Raw genomic sequence first — 12,248 nt, 5'->3', positions numbered from 1 at the left:
TCAGAGGGTTGAACAAAAGACAACGCACAACACCTCTGTCGATATGTGTGTATGTGCGCGCAACCAAGCAAATACCGAATACATCCAGAATTTGAAACACACAAACACATACACACTCGGGTGCACACACATTCACTCGGCATGGCATCGGTGAATGGTTTTTCCCATTTACGGGGCGCGTTTACAACACAGCAAATGGAAAATATTGACGAGATTTTCCACGTGCACCAGTCAAAAACATCCGTTCAAACTAACAATTGAAATGAATAGACACATTTTGGTTTCGGAGATCGCAAAGTATAATTTCATCGAAAAGTTTCTGCTTTTGATGGAGTTTACATCAAATTCAAAGAGTTTTTTTTTCGTAAATATTCAAAAAACATATTTTTGAATCAACTTCAAATTTATATCGGAAAATTTTTACTGTTATTCTGCTGAATTGGTTTTTGGACGAATGTAAACGCACCCATTCAATTGCTCCAAAATTTCATAACACAATTAAGGTGCCATGAATTTTGTATTGTAATGACTGAAATATTTATAAATTTTATGATTTCCAATTTGCAACGATGACATGAACTTTCGTCGAAATTCGCATGGGCCAATAGACAGAGAAATGCGTCGAAAATCACCGAACACCCTATTGTATGTATGGTTAGGTCGTCGCCGTCGCCATAAATGCTCAGTCCCATGCATTTACATTTGCAAATTATTCTACATTTTTGTTCGGTTAGGACGTAGCGAAAAGAACGGTCGTACGAAAGATACATCGATTTTAAGTTTAACAATTTTCTGCCGCACAACTTCAAATGGCACATCGGAATCGTTTTTTGCGGAAAATGGAAAATTTACAAACCAAATAAATTTAAACATGTCTTGCGAAAATCCTTGTGGAAAATTTCCATTCTATCCTACCTAATGTACTTTTCACGACTCGTTCCGTAATGAATGCACCGTTGTCTACACCGTTTCGGCATTGTAACTCCTTGGTGTGTATGCTTGGCACAAAAGTGTAAAGACGCAAATAGTTTGATACAGTTCAGATGAACGCGGAGATCAATGGTGGCTGCTGGTTTTACAATTTGGTGCAAACGAGACAGAAGAAGCAACACACAACTTGGGGTTGCGCATATAAGCTATGGACTACATCACGGCAGGAATGAGAGAAAAGAGAGATGGAAAAAAGTATGAACACACACGTATCTGGAATAGAGTCGGCATATCGGCGTTTTTTTTTCTTTCGTTCACATTGTGCATGATGATGAAATTGAAAAATGTTTGGACGTCATACCAAGTGGTTTTATAATGTTGTCAGCATCGACGACTTTCAGTATCGTTCAGTTGTTTATGGAGCAGCATGTGCCTTCATATATGAAGAAGTGTATACACACACGTGCTACAAATGTATATCCCGTGTGAAATTTTTTTTGACTGACTAGTCAGTCGATTAGTTTGGGACATTTTGACTGACTAAATGTGATTGTCTCGAACAAAATAAGCAACTGCAGTTAACTTTTATCACAAATCACTCTTAGTCAAAATGTCCCAAATTAGTCGACTGACTGAAAGAATAACTAAACGTGATTGTCTTCATATAAAACGCATGATTTCAATCAACTTTGCCAGTTTTAGTTGTGTATCACTACATACAGTTACATACAACTGAGTGACTGTTAGTCATTTTATTTGCACACGGGTATTCATAACCATGACGAAGGAAAAGAAGAATGAAGACGTGAAAGAGCAAACAAGTCGAGGATGTAGAAGACGAATCGAAGAAGGAAAATCCACACAGACACACTCACACAGAGAGGGGGAGACATTCAAAAGTAACAGCCATGAAACGAAATAGGTGAAAAAAAAGAATCGAAATTTCGCTGTCGATTCATGGTAAAAATTTATATTGCCATGAAAACTAGGTTCCATGCATGCTTTCGCGTGAAAATGTGTAGCCCACATTGTCGTCGTTAGTGTTATTGTTGTTGTCATTTGGATAAGGATTACTGCAAACGTACACAATTCAAATTGAATTTCGTGCACTGCTCAAAAATGAATGAAATGAGCTTTTTCGTTTGTGTTTTTGCTCAATTCGGTGGTCGACGTCAGCGCGATTTCAAGCCGAATTATCTCCAGTTTCAATGACATTGCTCGACGTTCGCTCTCTTGAAGACTAAATCCGAAGTGAAGATGCGCCACTATAGCACCTCTTATCAATCCAAGACAAGAAGCCAGTGAGCGAGTGAGCGAGAGAGAAAGAGAGAGAGAGAGAGAGAGAGAGAGAGAAAGAGACCGAGAGATCGGTGCAAATGTGCGCCGATAATCTTTCGGTGTTTCTTTTCTCTTTTTTTTCTACATGAAAAATTTATCCATTTTTCCCATTCATGTGCACACCATAAAAGTACACTTGAACGAAAAGCAGAGCATATCATCAGTGCCTATTAAGCAGTATTACAAATTATCGCGTGTGTGCTACGTAAAACGCTTTGCACCACCGTCACCATTTATTCGCCATGAATTCGACCAAAAAACACACATATCGAATCGTGACCTTGGGAAAGAACAGGAATAATTATGTGATAGCCTCAGTTCAAATGGTGGATGAGCGTTTTTGATTTGCGCAAAATCCCGCCCCATTTTTCCGTTCTCCCTCGCAGTCGAATAAACACACAGTCTCGGCGGATAATCCAAACATCTTGTTAAACATACCGTATGATAATGGTGCTACGGCTCTTTTTCGTAAGTAGTAAATGTTTAATGGACGTTTGCTCTTGGACTGTCACATGTGCTTTCTGTCGGTCTGTGCCGACAACAAAAATGTACAATGTTTTCACAACGAGAGAGAGAGAGAGAGAGAGAGAGAGATATCATGTCGAACGACACGATTACCCGCTGGAATGGCTTCTCAATGTTATGCACATGGAATGCCATCCCGAATAGAGATGCGAGAATGCGATTACTTTTCCATTTCACTTTTTTCGGGGAGGTATTTTTTTTTATTGTTGACCATAAATAACAAAGTCTTTCATAAAAATGTCGCACTTCTGCTCACACACTTTTCTTCAGAGCGAGAAAAAATAGACAAAGAGATAGAGAGAGAGACCGAATTTGAACTTGGATGAATGGAATTTCATGTGCGAATATTTAATGCTGTGTCGCTCACTGTTACACCGTTTTCAGCATCCATATGAATCGTTAGCATGAAACCAACGCAAACCCATCGATGATACAGATTACATTCGATTGAAGTGATATATAGCAGAATACAGTGCATTGCCGGTTGCCTTGTTAAATTTTCCAGTTTTTCTACGGTATGAATAAATAAACAAGGCACAAACTGATTGTGATGCATCCGGCCGAATAAAAGCTCCAAAACAAACGTAACTGGACGCTACTAACTGGAGCGTGCTATACATGCACGCACACACATAAAACGATGCAACCGATTCCAATTCACTTCCACATATTTTCACTCTTTTGATGTTCGCGCTTGAATTGTCAAAGGCAGTAGTGCACATTTCAAAATGCATTATTTCGAATTGGCATTTTCAAACGATTCGCAGTTTCCTTGATACATGAACACTTTGTAGAAAAGCGTATACATGAAATAGAGTTTGAATGAGTGTCAGCTAACATGTCTATTTGATTCTCGGTCTATTGTTTCATTATTTTAATGAGTTTTTTTTTGTTGCTAAAACGAACGAGAGAAAACGAAGAGTAACGATTTTGGCAATCGTAATACAGTCGTTTAGAAAATGGTCAACACATTTTGAAAATTCTTGGAGAATGTCAGTTGGTGCTATTGTACTTAAAACACATACACACACGCGGCAGGATACTATCGGAACATGACCCAAAAAAACCGTTCTGCTTTAGAAAATATACAAAAAAACAATTGAAATGAAAAACTGTGTTTTCAATGGATTACTTAATGATTTCAGCGGGTATCGTACCTAAAATTACAAGAACAAAGGAAAGTAATTTTTGACGAAAACTCTCTTTGTTTGCATGCCGTTTGGTTCACCACAGGACTAAAATTCACATTGACTTACACAAATTCAAATTATAATTCATCTTTCGTCTGAACGTATGGCGATTCCATCAAAATTCAAAAGTTCCACTCAATTCAACAGACTCAATTGCTCAAATTTGGCAACTCAACAAAAATGAGCCAGTCAGTCAGTAGTGACCAAATTCAAATAAAACCAACGAACAGATTGGCCACAACCAAGATTTTTTTTTTTTTTAATTTTTAATATGTTGAGAACCATTTTCCAACAATTTTTAAATTCGACCAATTTCATATCACATTATTATTAATGAATATGTTTTTCATCGCATATTATGTTGGTGTATTTTTTCACCAAAAAAAAAATTGTTCAATTGAAATGGTTTGTATGTTTTCTGCAGTTCAAATGCAATTTATTTGCTGCAAACCACACATCATACAATCAGAATACTATTATGACAGTGATACATTAGGAAGCTATGTCAATATGAATTCATGATTCAATGTTTTTGTTTAGTATTTGCTATGTCCACATCAATGCATGATGTGAACGAGAAAAACAAAATGCATATGATAGTATTTGTGCCGAATGATTCATCACTAAAATGAAATGATTGGGTGTTTTGTATGCATCGTTTTTTGAGTATAGTGTCAACAGTTTTTGCACGCAGCGCATATTTGTGTTGTTATCTCAATAGCAATGAACAATAATACCATTTCGAAAATTGGTAATATTGAAATGGGATTAGAAAGAATATGCGCCGAGTTTTATTACCACAGCTGAGTGGTTTGTTTACATTAAAATGGAAAACCAAAATTTCACATTAAAATTCGACGCTAACCTGTTCGTTCACGCTAATGGAATAGTAAATGTCATTTAAAAAAAAGTAGAATGCTGAAATATCAACAAAATTTAATTGAATGCTTTTAATTTGGTTTACGTAGGTTTCGTTCGGTTCTCTGCTGTGTGTGTTTTTTTCTCTTTTTTTGCTTCTTTTTCATTGTAGATAACGGAGCAGACGCATACGCGGCAAGAATGTATGACGAAGCCCCTGTAGAATTCTTACAAACATTAAATCTAATTATTTATAAAAGCGATTTTATGGCTCCATACTCTATATCGGTTATATATGTTTTTAGGTATATTGGATGACAAACTGCCAAATGTAGATATTGACCGTCAAGATGAATTGTTCTTATGAAGTGCTTTATTTCCAATAAAATACATAAACCACTTGAAATTTAATGATTTTTCTTCGTTCGGACGATCCTTTAAATTGAACACCAAATTGAAATTTCAAATGATTTTTCTCTGTCTCGTAGTAAGAAGAATGACTTACTTCGAGTCATGGAGAAATTCCGGAAACATAAAATTAGCACCAAATTCATAAATGAGCTACAGTTAATCCAAAATTGGATTTATTCATTACCACTTATTGGCTTTGGTTGCCATCTTTTCGCTAACTGAAATAAATTGGCGCCCAAGTCAAGGGACTCAACGAATACTGCACAGCAACACTTCAGACAATTGGCTGATAATACTTTCGAGTAATTTCGCTATATGCTATTATAAGTTATTCCGTTTTTTTCCTCATTTTTCTTTTTTTCGGGTATTTTTTTTGTTCTTGGGGCAAAGTTGAAAACACAAAAGATGAGAGAGAAAACAAACCGAGTGGAACGTATACAACTCAAAGACGTAAAGATACGTATGTTTAAAAACGAGACAAGAGTCGACTTTTGAGCACTTCAAAATGCTAACTACTTCATATTTAATGAGATGCCTACTTTTTTACACACGCACACATATACTTTGTTCGTATCCGACTTGAAGTCGACAAAAGAGTAAAATAAAAACCCAAGTCCATATGGTACTGAGTGTTTTGTTTCCAATTGTTTGGTGTTTACGTTCCATTGTATCCGTGTAGTTCCCCGTCGTGGTTCTCTGGTCGCTATTGTTGCGTTGAATGAAGAGATGCGAACCAGGACAATATTTAAATGGAATTGTTTAAAAGAAAATGGATTAACAAGGACATACGTGTGCAAATATATAAGATCGTTAGAGTTTTGCGAAGATTGCTTAGCGCCTAGTGCGTTACAACAGCGGGTCACGCAGAACAACGAATAAACAAACGAATGCAAAAGGACACGTAACAGACGGAGAAAGCAAACGTTGTTAACACACTAAAGGGAGAAAATAACAATGCCGTATTGTGCTTGTGGATCGGTAATAAATTGAAATGAATATGTATCTCGTTTTTTCTTTTCGCTCGCTATATGTACGGAAAATTTGGTGACCTTGAAGTTGACAGACCAGTCTCTATTGTTGCCGAAAATCTATTCATGTCATTTTTTTTTATTTGCAAAACGTATATTTGCTACGGGAGAGCAAGAGAAAAAAATAGATCTTTTATTTGCTGTGAACGTGGCGAATTTTTTTTTAACAAAAAAATTTACTGATCAAATTTAATTGTGAATTTGTTGTATCCAAGGGGACTTCTTATTTACCAAATTCATTACATTTACATTGTCATTACTTTCATTTCGTTTACATTGATTTTCAATATTTGGTCATTTCGTTTCATTAATTCTTATAATTTTCATTTTTTTCCTGTGATTTTCCCCTAAGTAGGCAGTATCACACTGCCGATGGTCAGAGCCTTTCCGAGCGGGGGTGCAGGGGGTGTAGCGCACTGGGGCGCAAGGTGAAAAAGGGCGCGAGAGCGCTGAAGGCGCTCGAGCATTTTAAAGAAATATATCGAAAGAAAAAGGAGTGCGATTTGAAAAAATATAACGAAATTTTTTGATATCGAAAGAATTATAGTTTACAAATTCACAAGAACTATGCCGATCTCAAAAGCATAAACATAATGAGCGAAGAGTCTGGTACCGAAGAGAGGAAAACTTGGTACCGAATGCAGTGATTGCCTATCGTATTTTGCTAACGACGCCCGTTTCAGTGGGAACCGGTGAACGAACCTTCTCCAAACTAAAACTCATCAAAAATTATCTGCGCAACTCAATGCACCAAAACAGACTCAACAATCTAGTCATCATCTCGATCGAGCATGAAACCGCAAATTCAATTGAATACGAAGAAATTATCGATGAATTTGCTTCAGCCAAAGCACGAAAACAAAGTTTTAAGTAATTATCTTTGATTATAAAAAGTGTTTTTATGAAATAAATGTACCTATTATTTTGGAAAGTATACACAATACAGAAATTCGTTATTTTTTTCATTTTTCTTTAAATTCCAAAAGTGGGGGCGCACGAGAAACCTTGCACCGGGGCGCAATGGGCGCTCGGAAAGGCTCTGCCGATGGTGTATACAAATTTTAATCCAATAAATTTGGTTCATTTGGGGCTTTAGCAAAAACACGGCAACACGCATCCACGATTTAACAGCATAACAACCAAAGTGCTAAACAGCATCCAATGTTAGAATGCTTCCATTTCTTCGACAGTTTTTCTTCTTCTTTTCTTCTTTCCGCTTTCTTAGAATTTCTGCCCAACTCGTATCGTACGTCAGAATTTCTTTTACATTTGAGAGCCACCAAAAATCGATAGAAAAATTTAATTTATGCAGGTATTCTAATGAAGCTCCAATAAATATGTTCCCAATTTTTATTTCTACTCGTAATTTCTATTGTTTTATGGTCAAATGAGTCTTTTTTTGACTCTATACACTTTATACGAACAGTTCGAATGTTTATTGAAACTGATTTTTTAGACGATTTTTGAAAGTCAAAGTACTATATAATTGCGAGGATGGTCAAATATTTGATTGCACTCCGTTCGAATATTCAGTTGGTGCTCACAACATTACTTACCGTACCCAGCAAACAGTTTTAGTTTGTGTGAATATATTAAAAACATATGCATGCACACAATCTCTCCATCACAAAATGCCACTTAACAGCTCAATGTCGATAAGCTGTGATAAAACTGCTTTTTTTAACAAGAGCCTCAAGTCTCATAGCTTCCGGCCATCCATATTTCCATAAAATCAGCCACCGTGTATGAAACTGCATCTGATGTTGGCCAACTATTATACGCTCAAAGCGAATGAGCGTATAACTAATAAATCCCATGAGCATACGCATATTTATAAGCTACTTGATTTTCCTCATTATTCATATATCCCTTCTCTAATATGTGACCCAAATCACTCTTCATCTCTTGTTTCTTTGGCACATAAAATTTATTTTCTCTTTGAAAAAAGCAAAAATTCAGCGGTATTTTCTTCAAGCGACGTAGTAGTTTTCTTGTTTGGATTTTTTTTCTTTTTATTTACCAAATGTTGTTGTGATGCTGATCCCAGATCTGTGCTAAATTGAAAATTCATTAAATGTCATGAGGTTGAAGGTTTATTCTATCAAAATGTAAAATTCCCAATTGAAATGTCTTAATGGCTATGCTTAACAACATTTTAAAGTAAGAAAATGTTCGGTGTTTAAAGAGTGAAGTAGAGAGTAATTTACAAAATAACCATCACTGTTCACTGTGATTCATTAGTTTTTTTTTCATTTGCTTTTCATCTAATAGACAATTTACATCCATTATGCATATAGTTTTGCGTTTTTTGAACACAAAATCGAAAAAATTGTTTTTCTTCTTTCTATCAATTATGATGATAGTCCATAGAATACATTCACTCCATCGACGGGTACACATATTTGCTCCAGACTTAATGGATCGTCCGGATCAGTTTCCGTCGTTTCTATGTATGTTACAGCGTCTGAATCCTTCATATTAACGGCTAAATCATCGATATCAGTGAGACTTTGACGCTTTTGTCGCACCAAAAATTGTTTACCACTTCGATTGCTTGTATCCGTCGATTCGGTTCCATTGCCACTAAATTGACTATCGCTCATCAAATGTTCTTCACTGATCACCTCACTTTCATCCACGATATGTTCCTCCTCGAGTGTCTGCGTTGAAGAAATATTGGTCAATTTTACAATTGTTCATTTTAGGTTTTTGTTTTTTGTTAAAATTTGAAATTGATTGCGAATCGTGATTTAAACAAAAAAAAACACTTACAAACTCATCATCGTCCATAAATTCTTCGTCATTCATACTGATATAGACAATGTCACCTTCGTTCGATTGGTCATTTTGTAAATTGTTGTTATCCTTTTTGAAATCCGGTTGATTCACAATGATTTGGTCGTTCAAATGTTGTTGTTGTTCCATGTGAGCGTATAGCAGGGGTTTTCGCATGAAACCTTGATGGCACACTAAACATTCATATGGTTTTTTATCGCTGTGCACATAACGATGTGCATTTCGATTGTCTCGGCTATTGAATGTTTTGCCGCACACTTCACACGCAAACGGTTTCACACCAGTATGGATGCGAATATGTTTCTTGTAGTGTTCGGGATACACGAAGGTGGCATTACAGGTGGTACATTTGTAGGGACGTTCACCAGTGTGTGTCGCTTTGATATGATATTCCAGAAGACGTCGCCGTTTAAATGACCGTGAACATGTTTCGCATTTGTAGCGTTTGTCATTGAAATGTGTGGCTCGTTTGTGTGACATCAAATTCGAACGTTGGGCAAAACTGGACGGACACATATCACATTTATACGGACTGAAAAAAAAAACGATGATTTCAATTAGAAAAACGCCGCCAATTTTCAATTGGATATCTTAATTAGGTCTCAGTTAAAAGTATTGCATATTTTACCGTTCGCCTGTATGAGTTCGTTCGTGATCTTTTATTTCGGCTCGGCGTGCAAACGCTTTGCCACACGTTCGGCAAATGAATGGCTTGTGGCCGGTGTGAACAATTTTATGCACCTCCAAATTATGCTGTGAACCGAACTTTTTGTTACACACTTCACACTCAAACTCTTTGACGCCCGTATGGGTGCGAACATGTTGCGTGAGATTTTGATTGCTGAAAAATGATTTGCCACATTCTTTGCATTCGTACGGTCGCTTGCGATCGTAATGGATTTTCATGTGTGCGGTTAGTGTGTATTTGGAGGCAAAATCTTTGGTGCAATGTGGACATTTGTAGGGACTGGAAGAGGGAGAGAGAGAGAGAGAGAAAAAAAATAGTTCAATTAAAAATCAGCATATTCAATAAGAAATCTTAATTAAGTCTCAATTTAGAGTGTTGCAATAATTTACCGTTCGCCCGTATGCATATTCATATGCTCATCCAATAGATTTTTCGAACTAAACTTTTTGCCGCACGCTTTGCATGGCCAAATTTTCGTGGTTACACTATGTGTCTTTTTGTGTACTCGAAATTGGCGTGCATCGGAAAAGCTAATTTTGCATATTTCACATTCGTATGTGCCATCAGCCGTGGCGGCCGTATGCTCGTCCATATGATCATTATATGGATTACGTTTACGGAAATCAAGACCGCACACGCTACACACATAAATCCGTTCATTGTGATCCGTTTTCAAGTGGATGGATATGGTTTTTGTGTCATACACCACCAACGATGCCGGTTGGCACAGTAAACATTGGAATTTTTTGCCTTCACGCAAAAACAGTTCTTTGTGCTCACCAGCACTATTGCCTTTTCGATTGCCCGATCGACTGGTGGTTTTCACTTCAAAGCCTCCACCACCATCGGATTGCTCATTTTTTAAATACGATTCATCATCGTACGACACCATTTTATCGTCGGGCATTTCCGATGAATTTTCTTCATCGTCATCCGGTTCCTCGGCACTATCCTCCTGGAATACATACTGATAATTTGAATCGCTCATTTCACCATTTGTACTGATTTCAATCATCTGATCGCCATTCGATTCGAAATACTCTTTGCCATCGTCCGTCAAATGTTCGGCGACAATATACTGTTCGCTTGCATCATGTGGGTCGGCTTCATCGCTCATTCCATCATTTGTATTTGTTGCACTATCAAATTCATTTGTCTCGTTCATCTCCTCCAAAAGCACCTACACATTTTCGAGGGAAAAGAACACTTTTATTAGATAAATTTTCACACACAAAAAACAGCAATTATTATCACTCACTGTGTGAATAGCTTGATCATCATCAATGGTTTCGTCCATACCAGACGATAGCATTGATGGACCAGAAATTGCAAAGAATGGGCTCGTTCCATTTTCCGATTTGATGAGCATCACTTTCTTCATTCGGGCATTTTTACCAGTATCATTGATGCCAACACCGTCACCGCCGCCGTCGCCGCCGCCATCGTCAACAACAACATTCTCATTGTTAAACACCTCAGCAATGGCCGAATCAACCGATTCAATTGCATACATATTTGTAATATTACCATCGTCGCCATCGTTAATGGCCTCATAGTTGTGTCTCAATTCCATTTCAATGACTTTTAAATTGTACTTATTGGCCGTTTCATTAAAATTATGTGTGATGTTTTGTTTGAGCTCTTGCATTCGAGCCGCTAGGCGATTGTATTCGGTGCACATTTGTTGACATTTTCGACATACAATTTTCGAATGTACTGTTTGCTCTTCGACACTTTGCTCCAGAATATCCGATAGAATTGTGGCCAATGATTTTGATTGGTCATCATTTCGCTTTGGATCTTCGTAGAAAAGTTGATCAACATTTCGAATGTGTACACTTTGAACACTAGCATCGCATAAGTAGCAATTTTTTGGTCGGATCGCTAAATCCGCCCTTGATATAGTTTTAAATGTTGGATTCATATTGCTGAATGTTTAGATGTTCATCCAAAAAAAATCATTTGGTATAGATCATCCGGTCGAAACGGCCGATTCACAATGTTGAGATCGACTTACTGCAGCTGAACACAAATATCCAACAGAAAAAAACCAAAATAAACAAACACAGCCAACTTTTTAAAATTGTTTTTCAGAATACAATGCATCCAACTAAAAGCCACTCTAATATTGAAAACAGGGAATACGGGCGACAGACATTGTCGTCATTATATGAATGGCGTGTGTGTGTATTTGCAATGACAGCTGCACAAGTTTTATAGAGGGCGCCACTGATACATCGCACGACCCTTTGCTGATTACAGAATCAATGACACAGCGCCATCATCATACAACCATCTTACCGTTTTTACCATTTGATTTAGGCGCACTCATCGTGCCCATCATTTTCAAACATCCGTGGATTATCTTCTTCATTGACTAATCTAACCGTATCTGCAACACACATTTTTGACACGATGGCTTACAGTGACCAAAGCTCATGGATAATTCCATTCCTGTTACCAAATAACGTAATTTCCACCAAT

The 12,248-nt window shown here is 37.1% G+C and overlaps 2 protein-coding genes across 2 annotated transcripts in view; both read right to left on the bottom strand.

The window, feature by feature from the left end:
• Positions 1-12,248, bottom strand: part of LOC129576687 (cytochrome c oxidase assembly factor 5) — a 152,660-nt gene that overhangs the window by 132,849 nt on the left and 7,563 nt on the right. The gene's annotated exons all lie outside the window — the stretch shown is intronic.
• Positions 8,358-12,003, bottom strand: LOC129576678 (zinc finger protein 480-like). The gene is made up of 5 exons (XM_055462096.1): positions 11,023-12,003; positions 10,154-10,944; positions 9,705-10,043; positions 9,053-9,608; positions 8,358-8,940 (listed from the first exon to the last, which is right to left on the bottom strand). Exons 1-5 carry the CDS (start codon positions 11,686-11,688, stop codon positions 8,632-8,634), a joined length of 2,661 nt encoding a protein of 886 aa, XP_055318071.1. The 5' UTR covers positions 11,689-12,003; the 3' UTR covers positions 8,358-8,631.

Source organism: Sitodiplosis mosellana, unplaced genomic scaffold (assembly GCF_009176505.1).
Source record: "Sitodiplosis mosellana isolate CC-2019 unplaced genomic scaffold, AAFC_SMos_1.0 Smas_scaffold_6191, whole genome shotgun sequence".
Lineage (NCBI taxonomy): Eukaryota > Metazoa > Arthropoda > Insecta > Diptera > Cecidomyiidae > Sitodiplosis > Sitodiplosis mosellana.
The sequence above is the reverse complement of the archived record's forward strand: the minus strand, read 5'-3'. Positions and strand labels throughout refer to the sequence as shown.

What these genes read in the sequence shown, in the direction of transcription:
- LOC129576678 (XM_055462096.1), bottom strand. Translation starts at nt 11,688, where the DNA reads ATGAATCCAACATTTAAAACTATATCAAGGGCGGATTTAGCGATCCGA. An exon ending in AATATGCATACGGGCGAACG is followed by an intron (nt 10,044 to 10,153) that starts GTAAATTATTGC and finishes TCCCTCTTCCAG; the next exon opens with TCCCTACAAATGTCCACATT. An exon ending in CGAACTCATACAGGCGAACG is followed by an intron (nt 9,609 to 9,704) that starts GTAAAATATGCA and finishes TTTTTTTTTCAG; the next exon opens with TCCGTATAAATGTGATATGT.